The 21,615-nt window shown below is 43.4% G+C and overlaps 1 protein-coding gene across 2 annotated transcripts in view; it reads right to left on the bottom strand.

Annotated features, from left to right (window-relative positions):
* Nucleotides 1-21,615, bottom strand: part of PDE6A (phosphodiesterase 6A) — a 70,731-nt gene that overhangs the window by 23,880 nt on the left and 25,236 nt on the right. For both annotated transcript variants that reach the window (XM_032627064.1, XM_032627065.1), the window contains 8 exons: nucleotides 20,386-20,450; nucleotides 14,164-14,230; nucleotides 9,221-9,268; nucleotides 6,505-6,654; nucleotides 5,788-5,931; nucleotides 3,827-3,892; nucleotides 3,465-3,611; nucleotides 2,454-2,561 (listed from right to left, as the gene is read on the bottom strand). In XM_032627064.1, coding sequence (XP_032482955.1) covers nucleotides 2,454-2,561; nucleotides 3,465-3,611; nucleotides 3,827-3,892; nucleotides 5,788-5,931; nucleotides 6,505-6,654; nucleotides 9,221-9,268; nucleotides 14,164-14,230; nucleotides 20,386-20,450 — 795 coding nt within the window. The remainder of the gene's footprint in view (nucleotides 1-2,453; nucleotides 2,562-3,464; nucleotides 3,612-3,826; nucleotides 3,893-5,787; nucleotides 5,932-6,504; nucleotides 6,655-9,220; nucleotides 9,269-14,163; nucleotides 14,231-20,385; nucleotides 20,451-21,615) is intronic.

The raw sequence follows: 21,615 nt of genomic DNA, 5'->3' as shown, positions 1-21,615 counted from the left end.
GCACATATGGTCACCTTATCTTTGATAAAGGAGGCAGAAATGTACAGTGGAGAACGGACAGCCTCTTCAATAAGTGGTGCTGGGAAAACTGGACAGGTACATGTAAAAGTATGAGATTAGATCACTCCCTAACGCCATACACAAAAATAAGCTCAAAATGGATTGAAGACCTAAATGTAAGGCCAGAAACTATCAAACTCTTAGAGGAAAACATAGACAGAACACTCTATAACATAAATCACAGCAAGATCCTTTTTGACCCACCTCCTAGAGAAATGGAAATAAAAACAAAAATAAGGAAATGGGACTTAATGAAACTTCAAACCTTTTTCACAGCAAAGGAAACCATAAACAAGACCAAAAGACAACCCTCAGAATGGGAGAAAATATTTGCAAATGAAGCAACTGACAAAGGATTAATCTCCAAAATTTATAAGCAGCTCGTGCAGCTTAATAACAAAAAACCAAACAACCCAATCCAAAAATGGGGAGAAGACCTAAACAGACATTTCTCCAAAGAAGATATACAGACTGCCAACAAACACATGAAAGAATGCTCGACATCATTAATCATTAGAGAAATGCAAATCAAAACTACAGTGAGATGTCATCTCACACCAGTCAGAGTGGGCATCACCAAAAAATCTAGAAACAATAATTGCTGGAGAGGGTGTGGAGAAAAGGGAACACTCTTGCAATGTGAATTGGTACAGCCACTATGGAGAACAGTATGGAGGTCCCTTAAAAAACTACAAATAGAACTACCATATGACCCAGCAATCCCACTACTGGGCATATACCCTGAGAAAACCATAATTCAGAAAGAGTCATGTACCAAAATATTCATTGCAGCTCTATTTACAATAGCCAGGAGATGGAAACAACCTAAGTGTCCATTATCAGATGAATGGATAAAGAAGATGTGGCACATATATACAATGGAATATTACTCAGCCATAAAAAGAAACGAAATTGAGCTATTTGTAATAAGGTGGATGGACCTAGAGTCTGTCATACAGAGTGGAGTAAGTCAGAAAGAGAAAGACAAATACCGTATGCTAACACATATATATGGAATTTAAGGAAAAAAATGTCATGAAGAACCTAGGGATAAGACAGGAATAAAGACACAGACCTGGGCTTCCCTGGTGGCGCAGTGGTTGAGTGTCTGCCTGCCAATGCAGGGGACACGAGTTCATACCCGGGCCCGGGAAGATCCCACATGTCGCAGAGCAGCTGGGCCCATGAACCATGGCTGCTGAGCCTGCACATCCTGCGTGTCCAGAGCCTGTGCTCCGCAACGGGGGAGGCTACAACAGTAAGAGGCCCGCGTACCGCAAAAAAAAAAAAAAAAAGACACAGACCTACTAGAGACCGGACTTGAGGATATGGGGAGGGGGAAGGGTGAGCTGTGACAAAGCGAGAGAGTGGCATGGACATATATACGCTACCAAATGTAAAATAGATAGCTAGTGGGAAGCAACCGCATAGCACAGGGAGATCAGCTCGGTGCTTTGTGACCACCTAGAGGGGTGGGATAGGGAGGGTGGGAGGGAGACGCAAGAGGGTGGAGATATGGGGGCGTGTGTTTATGTATGGCTGATTCGCTTTGTTGTGATGCAGGAACTAACACACCATTGTGGGGCAGTTATGCTCCAATAAAGATGTAAAAAAATAAATAAATAAAAAAATTTTTAAAAAGAAAACATTCAGTGGAGTAAGTCAGACACAAAAGGACAAATACTGTGTGATTCTACTCATGTGAGATACCTATAATCAAATTCATAGAGATTGAAAAAGTAGAATGGTGGTCGCCAGGGCCTGGGGACAGGGGAGATGGGGAGCTGCGTTAATATTGTTGTTTAATGGGGACAGGGTGTCTATTTGGGAAGTTGGAAAATTTCGAGAGTTGGAGAGTGGTGATGGTTGCCCAATATTGTGAACATACTGAATGCCACTGAATTGTGCACCTAAAAATGGTTAAAATGGTAAATTTTAGGTTATGTATATTTTACCACAATAAAAATATATTTAAAGAATATGATCGATATATTTATATATTTTCAAATGAAAAGAGCATGTTACAGAATAATAATATTTAATTGGTTATGAACAAAATAAACTTTGTGTATGTGTGTATTAACAAATATGTCTCGATGATTCTTAGAAGAAAATCTTGAAGGAGTTGTGTCATAGTTTTCTCCAAATACCGGCTTGGGCGTGGGAGAAGAATGTAGCTTTCTTTTACTTTTTATTTTATATACTTCTCTCTTCTTGGAATTCAGTTATGCTAAGCATGTACTCTTTTTGCATTTTTTTAAAAAAAAGCAGTAGGTAGAAGAATGCTGCTGCTGCTGCTAGGGGAGCTGCACGAAGTCGTCCCAGTGTGGCGGGAGCTCGCAGCCGCCCGCGGCCCCACCCACCACGCCGCCCAGATGCCGCCACCGTCGTACCACCAGCAAGGAGAACATGGTCTGCCCCACGTTGAAGCCATGCCGCCAGTTGTGGTAGGTGATCCTGCGGTAGCCCTTACTCAGGGAATACATGAACCGCACCAGAACCTGCGAACACATGCACATCAGTGAGGAAGCAGCATTGCGCCAAGGCTTGGGGGTGATGGTGGTGGGGATGCTGCCTGCTGAACCCCAGATGCTCCAGCCCCCGCCCTGGACCACGTGTGGGAACTAGCAATAGATGCAATAAGGCTGTGAGAGCACTTTGCAGACTGCTAGGTACTATGACAGTGGACGTGGTTATGAAACAAGGCCCTGGGAGAAGCTTAAAGGAACTGTACAGGAGAAAAATCAAAGGGGTCTTTACATCAGTGGTTCTCAGACTTGAGTGCACGTCTGAAGCGCTCCGGGCTGTGGGGAGGCCTTGTGAAAACAGTTTCTGATTCCTTACAGCTAGGAGTGTGTGTGTGTGTGTTGGGGGCGGGGGGATGGGGGGGTGCGCGTGCCCATGCGCCCGTGTTGATCCGTTTTCAGGTGATGCTGATGTGCTTTGGGGCAACACATTTAGAACCGCTGCTTTAATCAAAGAAGTCTGGGAAATTCTGCACGCGATATATCCCCCACCCCCACCTTTTTGTCCATCCCCGTCCCCCTAGATGCACAGCACACCTAAGGAATTCTGCAGGGGAAAAAGTCCTGTTTAAATGGATTTAACCCACTTTTCCCACTCTGTTTGACTGTAGGACCGCTTTTGGAGTCCCATTTATCCATAGTCTTCAGAACTCAGTGCCTCAATACCCACCTTGAGAGACACCACAGTTCAGAGGAACCATGTGTCTGTTTTCTGAGAAATGACGCATCTGTGCGATGTGACTAATGCTTTAAATCCTAAAAGCTGAGGGTACACTCTTTTTAAGGCAGTTTACAGATTGAGTTTTTTTTTTTTTTTAAGCAAGCAAAAAAGAAACAGGGAAAAGAAAAAGGGAAATCAAACGTCTGTTTCGACCTCACCTCCTGAGGAATGTGAAATTTATCCACCACCCTGAGCTCATAGTACATCTGTATTCCACATTTCACCAGCTCCAGTTCCGTCAAGGGCAGGTCGCTGAAGTGGAATTTATTAATTTCATATTTCTCTGCATCTGGCAGCTGTTCTTGCTGTGTGGAACATGGAGTCAAGTGACTGGGATGCATGAAGAGTTCCTGGGTCCCTCTCCTATCCCCCCCACCCAAGCCCTGTCCCTATCCCAAGTCCGCTGGAAGGATCAGAGCAGAGTGGCAAGGGTCATGCTTGGCAGAGACACTCCCCGCCCACGCTTGGGGCACACCCCGCGCTTGTAACCGGTCAGGGCCGGCGCTGCTGCCCAGCTCACCAGGATCTCAGCCAGTTCTTCTTCCTCGCATTCCCATGGCTCCTTCCCATACACTTCTCTGGTTTTCTGCCGGGGCCCGAAATAGCAGAGAAAAGAATTAGTTTACTACATCTAAGGTCTAAATGTATCTCTACTTTTCCATTTCCTTTTTTCTTCTTCCACCAAAGTTCTTGCAACAGAGCTACCAACTCAGAGAGGCTGTCATTCAACATTTATTGACAAGTAAATTCAAGGTCATGTGCTTTGGAGCCATGGAGCCATTCGTGCATATTCGAGCTCTGCCAGTTACTGGCTTGGATCTCCCATTTCCTCATCTGTAAAATGGGGATAATAAAAGTACTTAACTGGCAAGTTAAAATTAGATTATGCAAAGTCTTTTTTTTTTTTTTTTTAAACGTGGGTTCTTAGCTCCCAGACCAGGGATCGAACCAATGCCCCTTGCAATGGAAGCGCAGAGTCCTAACCACTGGACTGCCAGGGAATTCCCTTATGCAAAGTCATTTCCAAAAACATATATGCAACTAAATTAAAAAATGAATGTAAATCACCAAGAGCAGTGCTTAGCACATAGTAAGTGCTAAAATTAAGTAATGCTGTTGTTGATATTGTTATTATCGCTGACTGGGCATCTGGAGTCCTTGCTCATGGTCCTGGCTCTTCCTCTCACTTACTGTGTGACTTGAGACAAGTTCCTTCCCTCTCTGGGCCTATTTCCCCATGTGCTACAGGAGGGGGGAACCTGGACCCAATAACTGGTTTCGGATTTCTTGATCTAGAGTATAGTCTATTAACTTTTAACTGGTTCACTGAAGCTACGCCTCCATAGGGTCTACATATCCATCATTTGGCTTAAAATTATGGACTGAGACAAGCAAACCATGGGTCAGTTCATCCATACTGGATGTTTTCTCCTTTGACTTTATCAGTTATTGGGATCAAAATGATCAAATTTGTTGTATCTTCCCAGCTTAAGAAATGCCCTCTGAAAACATTGGTTTATGTTGTTTCAACTTGTGCAGTGTATAAACCAAAGTCTTGGGAACTCAGCTGGGCATCATATCCAATGCCTTTTGGCTAATTCTGTTTACTTCTAAAATCTTGATCTCTTTGAGACCAAAATCCCAGGAATGGTGGATCACTGATTCTCACATATCTTTGAAAGCCTGTCATCCAATTTCCCACCCAGGTGGGATTTCCCTCTATAGCTTCCCTGATATATGATCACTCAGCCTATGCTTAGATACCTCTCATGATGGGGTGCTCACTACCTCCCAAGGCAGCCCTTTCAGCACAGTGATAATTTGCTCATTATCCTGAATGTTAAATGAGACCTATTTAACGAGCTGGGTGATTTGGGGACAAATTACTTCCCCCTTCTCGGGCTCAATTTCTTCATCTCTACAATGGGGGTAAAAATTCTTACCCTGGGACTTCCCTGGTGGTCCAGTGGTTAAGACTCTGAGCTTCCAATGCAGTGGGCGTGGGTTCGATCCCTGGTCAGGGAACTACAATCCCACATGCCATGTGGCACGGCCAAAGAAACCAAATCCTTTCCCTGCCCACCTTACTGGGCTATTGTAAGCATCATAAGTGTGAAATTACCTTATATACTGTATAGTGATGAAACTATGTGAGGGCTTCCTACAAACATCTAACCCCCCCTCTGAACTATTTCTTTGCTCAGAAAAATTGAGTCTTCTAAGTGAGCTGACCTCATGGAGGGAGGCTCTGAGCAGCTGACCATTGTCCATTGGTCTCTCAGATAGAGCTTCCTCTCAGAGTAGGGACTGTGGTTGGTGACTCCATCTCTAGTACCATGTTAGCCCTGAGCACAGAGAAAAATGGAGTTTCTAGAGCTGTTAAGCCAAGGTCTGGTTCTAAGACTGAGGTAACCCTGCGAGGGACAGCTGTCCCCATAGCAGCCATTTCTAGAGTAGAAACAGGAAAAAAACACTACTCACCAAGATTTTCTGGATTTCTTCATTGTCACACTTCACGTGATATTTCACCATGTCTTGGAAAATATCCTTCCTGTTTTCAAGTTTGTTCATTGACTCATAAGTGTCAGGATTTAAGACAGACCAGCCCAGGAATTGAGTCAAAGACTGAAAGGAAGGAAAGGAAGAATCAGAGGCAGAACATCCAGGTTTGATCCTGCCTCTGTAACAGGGCAAGACTCTGTAAACCTCCGTTTTCTCAGCTACAAAATGGGTTTGATTAGCTGTGTGCTGCCCTCCTCAAAGAGATGTTGTTAGGATAAGATGAAATAATGGATGGGAATGCACTTTGAATAAAGCTCTAACACACATGAAGCGCCATCCTGATGTCTAATCATTTCACAAAAGCGGAACGTGTTGTGCGTATGTGGGGACATGGGATATAAGTGAACTCTCTGTACTTTCTGCTCAATTTCGCTGAGAACCTAAAGCTTCTCTAAAGGGTAAAGTTTATTAATTTTTTTAAAAAGGGAATATAGATCTCTCTGACAACTGCTGCAGTGCAGAAGGGAGAGCAAAGAGAATAAATGTTGAGTCAGGAAAGTGTCTACAAGGTGAGCTCCCATCCCTCCTGAGCTGGGGCAGCAGCACACAAGGGCCCCACCATGCGGCTCTGGGGGCCAAGTTCGTTGGTGAGCCGACTCTGAATACCACGTCTAGGGGCCTCCTCAAAAACCGTACCTCCATGAGGGTCTCATCCATTTCATCAAAGGGTTTCCCATCTTTGCGATTGTAAAACGTGGCCACCCCAACAATTTCTTCCTTCTTGTTCACAATTGGCATAGAAAGGACATTTTTAATCATCCATCCGGACTCATCCAGAGGCTCTTTCTGCAAGAGAAGAGCCAGAGTAAGTTTGCTTCAGGTACCAGGCTGCAGAGGCATCTGTAATGGACTTCATGCTGCCTTATGACCCTGACTGGCTGAGGGGGTGGCAAGAGGTTAGACCTTGTTGGACTTTGCATGATTTTAGTCGCCAAACACCATGAGCAGGTTGCCCATCTGGTGGGAGCGCCGTAAGCCAGAGAGCTATACTGTTTTCATGCCCAACATGTCAGGGCCATCATGTGCCAGGCAACGAGTTGTGTATTGGGGATCTAATGATGCAAACGAACAGTCCAGGGAGGTAGTGTTTCCCTTTCAGATACAGGAGCTAACTGCAGGGGACTGGCTTAAAAGGGGCCATGTTGGTGATGCTTGTAACTTTGAACTAATCAACTGGATATAACCTGTACCTTTTGTCTCCAGACCTGCCTTTCTCTGCTCCTTTCGGCAGGTTGTTTTATCTCTGTGAGCCTCAATTTTCTCATTTATAGTTGGGGCTGGTAGTAAGAGTAGGTACCTCATGGAACAAATGAGAAAATAGAAGTGAAATATCTTGGTCAATCATAAGGTACCATTTGTGAGTCATTTCCCATCTCTCTGAGCCTCACTTTCATCATTTATAAAATGGGGATAACTAGACAATTTCTAGCCTTTTTTCCACTGATTCATTGAAGATTTATCAAGTATTTTACAATGTACAAGAACCTGAGCTAGAAGATGGGAGAACTAAGAAAAATAAGGCAGAGGTGTTGTCCTCAGGTTGCTCACATCTGGAAGGTAAACAGGCAATCACACTGCATGTGGGAAGTTCTGCAAAGTACTTTGGGAGCCAGAGGAGGGAAGGAAGTCAAGGAAGGCTTCCTGGAGTTGGAGAGTCTTCTAGCTCGAAAGTTCCAAGATTTTAAAGGGGGTGAGATGATAATTATTATTATTTAAGTAGCACTTGAACTCAGCACCTGGTAGGAGAGTGACTTCAGAGGGATGTAGAATACAGTCCAAAGAGCATAGAGCTGTCAGTCAGGAAACTTGAATTCAAGTTCCCAGCTCTCTCCCTAACCTTTTCTATCACAGCCTCTCTGAAGGCCATGATGAAGAAGCAGATTTTATTGGAAGTGAAAAAAAGTGAAATGGGAAAGTATTAAACATTTTTTTTTTTAGTATTAAACATTTTTAAGGAGCAAAGTTACTTGATGCAACTTATGTTTTTCTTTTAAAAATCACTCAGGCTACTTTGTGGAGGAAGAGTTGGGAGACAGAAGACTGGAATCTAAAAACAAGGTTAGACTTTATTTATTAAAGTGGGTAAACTACAGTTAATCAGATGACTTGGGTAAAGATCAAGTTCTGTTGTGGTTATAATCAGATTAGCAACTCTCAGCAACAATTTGCCTTGTCACACTGATGTGGTCAACATCACAACACAAGACATACGGTCTTAACCTTGGAAGGATATTCTCCCTAAGGTCTTTCATAATGTTATTTAAGGAGTAAAAAAAAAAAAAAACCACTAATTTTGCTATGAGCCATTTTTATTTCCTTCTTAATTATTTCCTGACTGCTCATTATTTGGTTTTCATACACCTAGCATGCTAAACTCAAGAAATATTGACAGGGCACCCAGAGCTGCACATGTTAAGAAAGATAAGCCCCGACCTTTGACCAAAGGAAGCCTATATTTTGCCAAGAGGAATTAATCTAAAAGACAAGGAAGGATCATGAAAGATGATGTAAGGGAAATAGAGTAAGAAAGCCAAACTCCTTAGCATGACCTTCCAGGCCCTGTGTGACCTGCCCTGTGTCTACCTCTCTAGAGTTTCGTCCTGCCACTCTCCCCTTAGTCTCATTGGTCTACTCTGGTTCCTTCCAACAAGCCCTCTCTTTCCTGCAATCCTCTCTCCTTTCTTTACTGCCCAAACATAATTTCTCAGGGACATGTTCCTTGACTCTTCCCAGATGAAGTCAAGCCCCCCCTGGGAGAGTCCCTCCTCTGTCCCTCTGCTATTGTCCTGATCAGCACTCCACATGCCTCTTTCCCCATATGATCACGAGCTCCCTGAAGACAAAGACCATGCCTGTCTGGTCCACCTCTGTAGCTGGTGTAGCATCGTGCCCATGCCTGGCCCAGAGCATGCCCTCTGCAAACATTTTTTAAAAATACAAACAAACAAAATCAAATGCAATACTAAACAACATTCCATGATAATCCTAAGGAGACAGAAATGATATTCAGCCAGGGGAAGCAGAATAAAACTTCATAGAAGTTTCATAGCATTTGGGGTTATCATTGAAGGGCAAAGGGGATTTGGACAAGAGACGGTAGTAAGGCATAGAACAGCATAAGCAAAGGTCCTGAGGCCAGAAAGCAAAGGGTGTAAACCTTAAGACCAAATGGGACCTTGGATTTACCAAATTAGCTCTCTCCCCACTTCCATGGGCACATGACATTTTTGCACTCACATTTTTGCTTTGTTGAGACTGCTTCCCAATAAAGTAGATGGATTCTAATGTATTTGAATCCTCTTTGGGGGGGGGGAAATATCATATGACAGAGAGTAAATAAAAAATAACTTACCTGGAATGCAAAAAAGTCCTCTGCAGGTGCATTCATGATGTTGCAGATCTGAAAGCCATGAAGAGGAATAATGGAGTTATGATTAGACTTGATAGAGTACCCATTGAGGGCAATGGGCATGATATTTTCAGAAATATCACATCCTTATCCAAGGCATTCACATTCTTTTCATCAGGTAGACATGCTTAAGATGGTTTTGAATTATTAAATGAGGCTGCCGAACAGGAAAACTGCCTTATAAACATGGCTTCTTACCATTTGCTTCACTTCTGAGTCATTTCCAAGCTTTGAGAAAGTTAAGGCTACAATTTGTTGTTATTAATAGCTGTATAGTGTCCCACTTTCTTCTTTTTAATGTTAGCTTTTTTCATATCTCATTCATCTTTTATTTATTTATTTGTTATACATATCCATAAACCTATTCTTCTTCAGATTCTTTTCCCATATAGGTTATTACAGAGTATTGAGTAGAGTTCCCTGTGCTATACAGTAGGTCCTTGTTGATTGTCTATTTTATATATTGTAGTGTGTCTATATTAATCCCAACCTCCTAATTTATCCCTACCCCCTGCACCTTTCCCCTTTGGTAACCATAAGTTTGTTTTCTAAGTCTGTGAGTCTGTTTCTGTTTTGTATATAAGTTCATTTGTATCATTTTTTTTTTTTTGATGATGGCCATTCTGACCAGCGTGAGGTGATACCTCATTGTAATTTTGATTTATATTTCTCTAATAATTAGTGATATTGAGCATCTTTCCATGTACTTTTTGGCCATCTGTATGTCTTCTTTGGAGAAATGTCTATTTAGATCTTCTGCCTATTTATTTGATTGGGTTGTCTTTTTTTTTTTTGATATAGAGCTGCATGAGCTGTTTGTAAATTTTGGAGATTAATCCCTTGTTGGTCGCTTCGTTTGCAAATATTTTCTCCCATTCTGTGTGTTGTCTTCTCGTTTTGTTTATGGTTATCTTAGCTGTGCAAAAGCTTTTAAGTTTAATGAGGTCCCGTTTGTTTATTTTTGTTTTTATTTTCATTTCTCTAGGGGGTGGATCCAAAAAGATATTGCTGTGATTTATGTCAGAGAGTGTTCTGCCTATGTTTTCCTCTAGGAGTTTTATAGTGTCTGATCTTACATTTAGGTCTTTAATGCATTTTGAGTTTATTTCTGTATATGGTATTAGAGAATGTTCTAATTTCATTCTTTTAGATGTAGCTGTCCAGTTTTCCCAGCACCACTTATTTATTTATTTTTTTTTTAACATCTTTATTGGGGTATAATTGCTTTACAATGGTGTGTTAGTTTCTGCTTTATAACAAAGTGAATCAGCTATACATATACATATGTTCCCATATGTCTTCCCTCTTGCGTCTCCCTCCCTCCCACTCTCCCCATCCCACCCTTCCAGGCTGTCACAAAGCACCGAGCTAATATCCCTGTGCCTTGTGGCTGCTTCCCCCCAGCTATCTACCTTACTACGTTTGTTAGTGTGTATATGTCCATGACTCTCTCTCGCCCTGTCAAAACTCACCCCTCCCCCTCCCCATACCCTCAAGTCCGTTCTCCAGTAGGTCTGCGTCTTTATTCCTATCTTACCCCTAGGTTCTTCATGACATTTTTTTCCCTTAAATTCCATATATATGTGTTAGCATACGGTATTTGTCTTTTTCTTTCTGACTTACTTCACTCTGTATGACAGACTCTAGGTCTATCCATCTCATTACAAATAGCTCAATTTCATTTCTTTTTAAGGCTGAGTAATATTCCATTGTGTATATGTGCCACATCTTCTTTATCCATTCATCCGATGATGGGCGCTTAGGTTGTTTCCATGTCCTGGCTATTGTAAATAGAGCTGCAATGAACATTTTGGTACATGACTCTTTTTGAATTTTGGTTTTCTCAGGGTATATGCCAAGTAGTGGGATTCCAGCACCACTTATTGAAGAGACTTTCTTTTCTCCATTGTATATTCTTGCCTCCTTTGTTGTAGATTAATTGATCATACAACAGTGATGTATGATGATGTATGTGTGGGCATATTTCTGGGCTTTCTCTCCTGTTCTTTGTGCCAGTACCATACTGTTTTGATGACTGTAGTTTTATAGTAAGGTGTCCCATTTTCTTGCCCCCTTTTGTTGAGTATTTGGTTATGTTCAGTTTTTTTAATTAATGTAAATAATACCACTCTAAACATCTTTGAATCAATTATATTTGTTTTGTCAGGAAGGAGTTTTTCCTTGTGCTGTAAACTTCACAGCAAATGAAGAAGTAAAAGGTGCTGTAGCTCTGGTTGTATGTATATTGCAAGATTCCTCTCCTGAAAACTGGACCAGTTTACCCTATCATGCAGACAACACTTATCTGATCCCTCCAGAGTCCTGCCTATGGAGCCACTGTATACAGTTGTGTAGCATGTGCACTGCACAAAGGCATCTGGCTGAGGGGGTGACTGGGAGTTGAAATCCAGCCTGTTCTTGACTTTCAGAACAATGGCCCTAGTCTTTCTCTTTTCATCCATCAAGAAGGGACACATTTTCTAGTTCTCAAAAAGGTACCATGTGAGCTTGCTTTGACCCTGCCTATCCCAGTAGATCAGACCATTCTGTTGTCTGAGAGGATGAGCTGTGCCTGCTCCTGTTCAAGACTGCCCACCCACTGTACCACACCTCTGGCCTCTCCCTGGGCCAATTCCATCAGTTGCTATTGTTCTCTCCTGATTTCTAACCTCTCTGAAGGTTCTTTAGCTTCAGTCCATGGGCATGCTTGATTCTCTCCCAACCTTGAAAACAAAATCCTCCCTTGGCCCAATGTGGTCTTTGTAGTGACCATCAGGTTTTCTCCTCCTTCTCTTGCATTTTCTACCTTCTCTTGCATTTTCTACCTTCTCATTACCCATCCACACCTCAGCAGACCACCCGCTGGTTTCTGCCTCCACCTTGCCACCAAGCCTGCTCTAATCAGGGCCATCAATGACCTCCTAACTGCCAAGCCCAATGGGAGTTTTTGGTTCTTATCTCACTGGATCACTTTTGCTGCATTTGTTATTCTCTCTCTTTGTTGAAAGTTTCTACTTCTTTGGTTTCCATGACACTACCCTCTCCTGGGCCTCCAGACACCTCTGAACCCTTCTTCTGATTCTCCTTCACACACTCTTCTTCCTCCACCCAATCTTTAAATGCTGGCATCCTCTAGTATTCTACCCCGAGTCTCCCTCACTCTCCCTGGTGACTTCATCCGCACTCATGGTTTCAAGTACCATCTGCTCCTAGGAGCAAAGTGGTCAAGGACCAGATATACTATCATATGGTCTGTAGTGTAGTCAGTACAGATCTCTACCTTTTGTTGACACAAATCTCTATCTCCATCTGTCCTCTAGCTCCACAGTATCAGAGTCATCTCTTTAGCTGCTTGCTGGACACTTGCTTCTGAAAAAAGTCTCTGTTGCACCTTGTCTGAAAGTGATCTCAGCATCTTACATCCAAACCTGGTGGCAGCATTATCTGTCCAATCTAGAAGCCTGAAATTGGCTTTGGTCCTTCTCTCCCTCCCTCTCTGCTCACAACCAATCACAAAGCCCTTTCAGTGTTAGATCTGAGCCCTGATCTCCCTCTCTCCACCTCATCTCTGTCTGAGTCATGAGTATTGAATGAGCAAATGTATTCACTGCCTGGCTCATCATAAGCACTCCATGGCTGTTAGCAATGAAGACAGTTAGTGTTCTTTACTGCCTTTGCCTTTGTTGAGATGTTCTTCATCTCTTGTTTGTAAGGACACACTTTTTGCTCTGCTTCCAGTCTTAGTCCCTTCAGATCTATTTTCTAGGGAGCGTTCAGAGTTTTCTTTCTGAAATGAAAATTCATTGTGCCAACCTTTTGCTTAAAAACCCATCGCCTGTAGATTAAAGTTCCACCCTCTTGACCTGGCGTCCAAGGCTACTGTGATCTGGCCCCTCCCTCCCTCTCAAGTCTCATCTCTTGCCATCTTCCTGTCTCAAACCTAACACTCCAGCAACACGGAACTGCACACTCTGTGTCACTTCAAACCTCCAAGCCCTAGTTGTTTGCCCATGTTGCTTCCTCCACCTGCAATCCCCTTTCATGCCCCACCTGCCTAACCCCTATTTATTTTAAAACTCAGACCAAAACACTCTGGCAAGTAAAGCTGGTTTAGATGCTTCCTACTTTGTGTTCATAGAATGTACCATGTACATCTCTATCTGGCCTTATCACATTATAGTCTAAGTATCTGTTCATAAAGATATCTCCCATTTGATGATGAGCTTCAGAAGAGAAACTATTTGATTCATCTATCATTGTATCCCCAGAGCCAACCACAGCACCTGGCACATAGAAAATGCCCAATAAATAAACACCCTGATACATGAACAGCACTGTGTAGTGTGTGTGCCTGGGGAAGGATACAGAGATAAGCAGGCTCAAATATTGGGGTGATGTGCAGCTATGACCCTTCTCTCTAGGGGATACTCTCACTCTACCCTGTACCCCAAGCGGGTAGGGCATGGGGGGAGATAGAGCATTTGAGCTCTGCTGTGTGGCTGGAAATGTGGCAGGAACGGGGTTGGGGGGGGGTGTTGGGAGTGGCAACTAAGTCTCTGGGATGAGAGGATGGGACTTGTTCTGTGGTGAGCCTGGTGGACCAGCCACTTGTGACTTTATCCCTGACATTTGCGTAAGTATCTTTAGTTGTCACTGAGACTGTGCACCTTTCCATCTGAGGATTCTTTCTCTGTGTATTTCATATTTCTTCAAATGTCAATTCTCTGCACATCCCCTTGGACCAACCGTCGAGCGAATTGAGAAATGGGAGAACCGGGCTTTTAGAGATACACACTTCCCTTCGTTTTTCCCACTCTCTTGATCGGAAATCCCTTCACCTTTCTACCTGATTCAAAACTCTCCCCCTTCAAAGTTGTATTACTTACCAGGCCATTTTGGGCAACGTAAGTGGGAAGGCCGCTCACTAAAGCCCAATGGTCCGGAGGTGGATTCCTGTAAAGGCCAAAGACAGTGGTAACTTCTTTTTTTAAAAATAGATTTTATTTATTTATTGGCTGTGTTGGGTCTTTGTCACTGTGCACGGGCTTTCTCTAGTTGCGGTGAGGGGGGCCACTCCCCGCTGCGGTGCAAGGGCCTCTCAGTGCGATGGCTTCTCCTGCTGCAGAGCACAGGCTCTAGGCGCACAGGCTTCAGTAGTTACGGCTCACGGGCTCCAGAGTGCAGGCTCAGTAGTTGTGGCGCATGGGCCCAGCTGCTCCGCGGCATGTGGGATCTTCTCAGACCAGGGCTCAAACCCGTGTCCCCTGCACTGGCAGGCGGATTCCTAACCACTGCGCCACCAGGGAATCCCCCAGTGGTAACTTCTGATGTAGGGACAGTTGGACTAAAAACTTGAAACTGGATCTTACCCTCCCTCTTCTCTCTGGTGGCTCCAAGCGCCCACTTACTATACCAGACCAAGCCCCAAATCTTGGCTAAGCATCTTAAGGTCCAAATGTAGACACTGAGAAAAAAGCGATAAATCAGTTTTATTAATTTCACACTGAGTTTGACTCCCTAAGAAAAGAGACAAAATTCATCCAACAGATTGTTATTGGCTGCTGAGCAAAAACAGATGCCGTCATTTCCCTCCATTTAGTACTTACATACAGAGAGTTAGCTTAATATCATGTAGAGTGAGGGAAACCCATCTAGGATGAGCTCCTACCACATACCAAGCACTAAGCTAGGTGCTTTACATACTTATTTATCCCACACAGCAATATCACAATTTTGGGTATTATTTTTACTTGTTTATTGCAAAAAATATTTACACACATGGAAAAATGCATGAAAAACTTCATCAGTTGTTTGAAAGTGAACTCCTATGAAATTATACCTGGCACTTCCCTGGTGGCGCGGCAGTTAAGAATCCGCCTGCCAATGCAGGGGACACAGATTCAAGCCCTGGTCCAGGAAGATCCCACATGCCGCGGAGCAACTAAGCCCATGAGCCACAACTACCGAGCCTGCGCTCTAGGGCCTGCGAGCCACAACTAAGCCCGTGTGCCACAACTACTGAGTCCGTGTGCTGCCACTACTGAAGCCCACGCACCTAGAGCCCATGCTCCGCAACAAGAGAAGCCACCGCAATGAGAAGCCCACGCACAGCAAGGAGGAGTAGCCCCCGCTTGCCGCAACTAGAGAAAAGCCCGTGTGCAGCAACAAAGACCCAGTGCAGCCAAGAATAAATAAATAAATTTATTTTAAAAAAAAAACAAGAAAGAACAACCTTGTCGGTACCTTGGAAATCCCTGACCTGAGCCCCCGCCACTCGCAACCTTCTCCCAAACCCCAAAGGTAACCATTGTTCCAATATTATGATTCTTGCTTTTCTGTGGCCTGTTTTCCTGTAGCCTGTTTCACCTGTTTTAGGTAGAATCAATGTGCATACATTATTTCATTGGACTTCTTTTTCATGTTGCTGTAATTCATTTGTTTGATTGACTTCAACCATTTTCCCTGGTAAGGTTGCATATAATTTATGCATTCAACTGTTGATGGACATTTCCCTCAGTGCGAGGCTAATATGAGCATTGCTGCTTCCAGCACTCTGGTGTATATGTGCATTCAATTCCATGTGCTAATTCTAGGAGTAGAAATCCTGGGTCATAAGATGTGCATGTCTTCAACTTTACTAGGTAAGACCAAACTGTTTTCTAAAGTGATCATGCCAATTAATACTCCCATCAGCAGTATATTAGAGCTTCCTTTACTCCACGTCTCTGTCAATACTTAGTATTTTCAGACATTAAAAGAAAAATTACTTTTAGAAGATTAAGGAAGTTCTCCTCTATGGAGATAATTATGTCATGTTTCTCTTAACGTGGCAGATTGTATTTATTCATTTTTCTAATGTTAGCCCTGCATTCCTGGAATATACCCAATTGGGTCATGATGTATAATCCTTTTTAGTTATTATTTGCTAAAATTTTATTTACTTAGCATATTTGCATCTATGTTCACAAGTGAGCTTGGTCTGAATTTTCTTTTTTCATACAGTCTTTGTTGAGTTTTGGTGTCAAGTTTATGCTAGCCACTTCTTTTTCTAGTTTCCTGGATAATTTGTATGAGAATTGCATTATTTCTTCCGTAAATATTTAGTAGAACTCACCCCTGAAGGCATCTGGGCCTGGAATGTCTTTGTGGGAAGGTTTTAATGTATTTTATTGTTATAAGACTATTGTGGTGTTCTATTTCTTTGTGATTTATATATATATATATATATATATATATATATTTTTTTTTTTTTTTTTTTTTTTTTTGCGGTACGCGGGCCTCTCACTGTTGTGGCCTCTCCCGTTGCGGAGCACAGGCTCCGGACGCGCAGGCTCAGCGGCCATGGCTCACGGGCCCAGCCGCTCCGCGGCATGTGGGATCTTCCCAGACCGGGGCACGAACCCGTGTCCCCTGCATCAGCAGGCGGACTCTCAACCACTGCGCCACCAGGGAAGCCCCTGTGATTTATATTTAGTAGGTTTTATTTTTGCAGGAATTTGCCTCTTTCATCTAGATTTAAAATATTTTGGGCATAATATCCTCTTACTATCTTGTTAATTTCTGTGTCTTTGTGGTTATCCCCCTTTTCCTTCCTGATACAGCTCATTTGATTTTCTATTTTTCTTGCTCAGTCTTGCCAGAAATTCATCAATTTTGTTAATCTCTCCAAGAAACCAGCTTTTGGCATTTGTTCATTATTCTGTTAATATTTCATTAATTTCTGGGCTTATCTTTATTCTTTTGGGGAGGGTTTATTTATTTGCTTGTTTGCTGTTAGTTTCTTGAGATAATGTGATGGATAGCTTCTGTCTACCCTCCAGATCCGCTCTCCAACCTGCTCCTCCATGTCCCAGGAGGCCAGTCTGTGTGGACTCCATCAATAGGGTGCCTGGCCTTCCAGCTTCTGATTGAATTTAGCCCAATGAGGAGACCTGGCCAAAACTAGAGGCAGGTAGAACAGTTAGGTCAGGCTACTTATTTCCCTGGGTTCCCCCTGGCAGGGTTGCTCTGGGTTTGCTGCGTCTCTTGACTGAAAGGCAACACTTCTCTCAAGATGCCCTGCTCTACATGATACTTTCTCCGTCCAGGTTCTAGAAATTTCCTTTGGGCCCAGGAATGCTTACAACAACCTCACTACTAGCATATTCTCTTTCAGTTTCCTTCATTCCACCCACACCTCTGTAATTCATCCCTTTATAAGTAAAGCCTCCTTGAATTACCCTAATTTGAATGTGACGCCTGTTATCTGCTGGGACCCCTACTGATACAAGTGGGTACAGAGTTTATTACTTTATATTGTATTCTTTTCTCATATGAATATTTAAGACTGTAAGTTTTTACCTTAAGCATGATTTCTGCATCACACTGGTTTTGACGTAATGTTTTCATTCTTTCAGAATATGTCATAATTTCCATTGATCTCTTCTTTTACCCATGGATTATGGGTCTTCGTTGTTGCGTGCGGGCTTTCTCTAGTTGTGGTGAGCGGGGGTTACTCTTCCTTGCAGTGTGTGGGCTTCTCATTGCGGTGGCTTCTCTTGTTGCAGAGCACGGGCTCTAGGCACACGGGCTTCAGTAGTTGTGGCCCGTGGGCTCAGTAGTTGTGGCCCGTGGGCTCTAGAGCACAGGTTCAGTATTTGTGCACACAGGCTTAGTTGCTCCGCGGCATGTGGGATCTTTCCCGACCAGGGCTCGAACCTGTGTTCCCTGTACTAGCAGGCAGATTCCTAACCACCGCGCCACCAGAGAAGTCCCTCTAATAATGCACCTTGAGACCTATTTTTATCTGATAGTCACATAGTTACATCGCTTTTCTTTTGATTATCATTTGCAAGGCATATCTTTTGTTCATTCTTTTACTTTCATTCTATCTGCATTCTTATCTTTTAGATAGCTCTCTTGTAAATAGGATATATGGTATTTCTTTACGTATATCTCAGAACTCATCAGTCCTTACAAGAACTGGTTGTTTTTTTCTTTCTTTTTTTTTTTGGCCGTGCTATGTGGCCTGCAGAATCTTAGCTCCCCTACCAGGGATGGAACCCATGCCCCCTACAGTGGAAGCGTGGAGTCGTAACCACTGGATGGCCAGGGAATTCCCAAGAACCGTCTCTTATATGCAACTGAGAAAGATAATATTCTGCCAATTAATCTGTAATGCAGTGCTTTTTGAACTTATAATTATTACTCTACGAATATCAACAGAGCTCTTTTAGCATTTAGGTATAGATTTTTATCATATCTCATACCTTTTTCCTGGCTTTTTGTGCCATTCAAAGGCACTTTTTGTTTCCGTGCTGCATCATAGTATAATCTCTTTAAGTTACTTCTAAGAATTTATATTAAATTCAATGTGGATACAGCCACACTGTAGAAGGCAGCAAGGTGGATGTTATCAGCGGCTAGAAGGGTGTGATACTTGGTGAGGAGTGGTGAGACATTGGGGAGAACTGTGATCTGTGATAACTCAGCATACAGACAATGAGTTTGATAAACTGGCACCTCTAGAGAAGTGGTTAGAAAACAGAATGGTGGCAGAGTATGCAGCTGACAAGGAAAAAAAAGAACAAGAAAGCGACGAGTTTAGGAAAGACTCAGTCTTCATGCAAACAAGACCGAACAGAGAGAACCCAGAAACTCAGGAACCTGAAGCAGTCTCTTATACCCAACCAGTAAAAGATAAACCAGAGAACTGAGTGATCTGAGTGACAGGATTATCAAAATTGTTTGGCAACAGCTGCGACCTCTCACAACCACTATTTAAGGATTAAGGTGACCTGCTATAAATCCCTTCATTTGGACCAGAAAAGAGACCAAAGGTGAGGCTCTCCCACAGAGGCTGATCACAGCCTCACGGAGTCTACAGTTCAGTTGGGAAAGAGAGCCAAGCCTCAGACAAAACTGTGGGGTGCCTCTTGGTGCCCACAGAGGATTCACATAGGTAACAAGGCAGCTAAGTTTTGGAGAGTGCTCTACTGATCAAAAAGTACAAGCTGATACTAAAAACGTTCTTGACTGTTGAAATCGTAAAATGGCCTTTGAGCCTCCACCACCCGCAGGTAGGTTGGAGGCCTCACCCTCTGGGAGTTCTTGCCTTTTCATTATCCTCCTAGGTCATATAAGAAGACATTAGAGAATAAGCTTTCTGGGACTTCCTTGGTGGTCCAGTGGATAAGACTATGCGCTCCCAATGCAGGGGCCCCGGGTTCGACCCCTGGTCAGGGAACTAGATTCCGCATGCATGCCGCAACTAAGAGCTCGAACGCTACAGCTAAAGATCCTGCGTGGCACAGCTAAGACCTGTGGCAGCCTAAATAAATAAAAAAATATTTAAAAAAAAAAGAGAGAATAAGCTTTGCTTGGGGGCTGAGTCACTTTCTTTGCTAACTTCCTGCCTTTGTCTCACCCTCTGCATTAGGCCCCAGATGTGCCTCCATAGAAAATCATTGAAAAGCCGTGATCGGACACCATGGCCTCATTCTATAGAGAGGCCCAAACCGGCCACTTATTTATTTATTTTTAAATAAATAAATTTATTTATTTATTTATGGCTGCGTTGGGTCTTCGTTGCTGTGTTCAGGCTTTCTGTAGTTGCTATGAGCAGGGGCTACTCTTCATTGCGGTGCGTGGGCTTCTCATTGTGGTGGCTTCTCTTGCTGAGAGCATGGGCTCTAGGCATGCAGGCTTCAGCAGTTGCTGGCATGTGGGCTCAATAGTTGTGACTCGTGGGCTCTAGGGCACAGGCTCAGTAGTTGTGGCGCACGGGCTTAGTTGCTCCGTGGCATGTGGGATCTTCCCAGACCAGGGCTCACACCCATGTCCCCTGTACTGGCAGGCAGATTCCTAACCACTGCACCACCAGGGAAGTCCCCAGGCCATTTATTGACACTGGACTTGGGACTTGAACTCACAGCAGCTGAGTCAGAATCCAGCCTCATTTTCCAAACTGCATGGTCTTTCCACCCTTCCACACTGCCTCCTTACTGCTCTCCCTGCCTCGAACAGAGTGTGTGGCCTTCTTGGGTTTGGTTAGTGTCGATCTTGGAATGAGTATCTTCTGGACACTGATAATGTGCCTGCAATTCTACATGTTTTGAGAAGAGACTTACGGGATGACTTTGATGTCTTCTTTGCCGTGCAGGATGTAGTCAATGACCTTGTAAAAGTTGATTTCCTAGGCAAAAGAGAGAGTCTGAGACAGTGCTTCAGCAGGAGTGTGTTCTTGAGAAAGGCTTTGTTCTTTACCCTGTGCCCTGTGGTTTCCCAGAAGCACCAGCCTGACCTTCTAAGGGCGTGTCCCGGTGCCCCTGGAGCTCACTGTCCTCAGCTGACTCTCAGGGTTCAGTGTGCTCCTCCTTGGAACCAGCTCACAGTGGCCAGGCAGGGGCTGGGATCTGGGGCTGGGAAGAGACATAGGAAGCGTTCCAAGGGAATCTGGGAGTTCAATACAAGGAAAAAGAGAGAAAGATTGCTGGTGGAGTCTAGTGAGAGAGGGAGGTGGAAGGAGGCTTCTGTCCCATTTAGCATCATCATCAACGCAGCCATCTTCCATGTGGGGTGAGCTCCATGGTCACGGTCCCCTTTCTCCTTCACTCCTCCACTCAGCTGCTCTTTGCTGCGTCAGCTCTTGCAGACTTGCCTTCCCAATCATCCCTCAGGCTTCCCAACTCACATTCCACCTCTTCCATCCCTCCCACCTCCTTACACCATTAAAACCCCTATTCTCTTAAATTAGACCTGTTCAATTCCATGACTTCCTAACATGGGGTTGGATGCTGGCAGGTGATTCCTTTTCCCTAGCTCTCCAGGGAAAAATCCATTACCTTATTGGAACATGATGGGCAGGTTAGTAATAATCATTTTACAAATAGGAAAACTGAGACCCAGAGAGAGGAAAGGCCTCATTTATAGTAAGACAGTAAGCCGGGACCAGAACCTTGGCCCCTGACTCCTGTGCTCAGAGCTCTTTCTACTGTCACTTAAGGTTAATAGCTTAAAATAGTGTTTTTCTCTCTGTAGCACTCTCACCTAGAAAGGGGGCTACTCAGAGTGTGGTCCCTGGACTGGTACCAGGCTGCAAACTATTTGTCACTATTCCATGATGAGATAAAAACAGAAATTGACAGTCAGTGTTTAGAAACTTTTACAGCAATTTGACTGAGTTAGGTTAGGTCTGTTGAAACTGATAATTTAAAAAAGACAAGTTTTGTATGTCTTTTAAATTTTTTACTTTTTGCATAATAGATTTTTATCATATCTTGAAAAGTATCAGTCCAAGATAAATTGGAAATTAAAAAAAAATTGTGCCTCTACTACAGGTTATTTTGAGAAATATTGCC

The sequence above is a fragment of the Phocoena sinus genome, chromosome 3 (genome assembly GCF_008692025.1).
Source record: "Phocoena sinus isolate mPhoSin1 chromosome 3, mPhoSin1.pri, whole genome shotgun sequence".
NCBI lineage: Eukaryota > Metazoa > Chordata > Mammalia > Artiodactyla > Phocoenidae > Phocoena > Phocoena sinus.
Note: the sequence above shows the minus strand (reverse complement) of the source record. Positions and strands in the feature narration are given on the sequence as shown.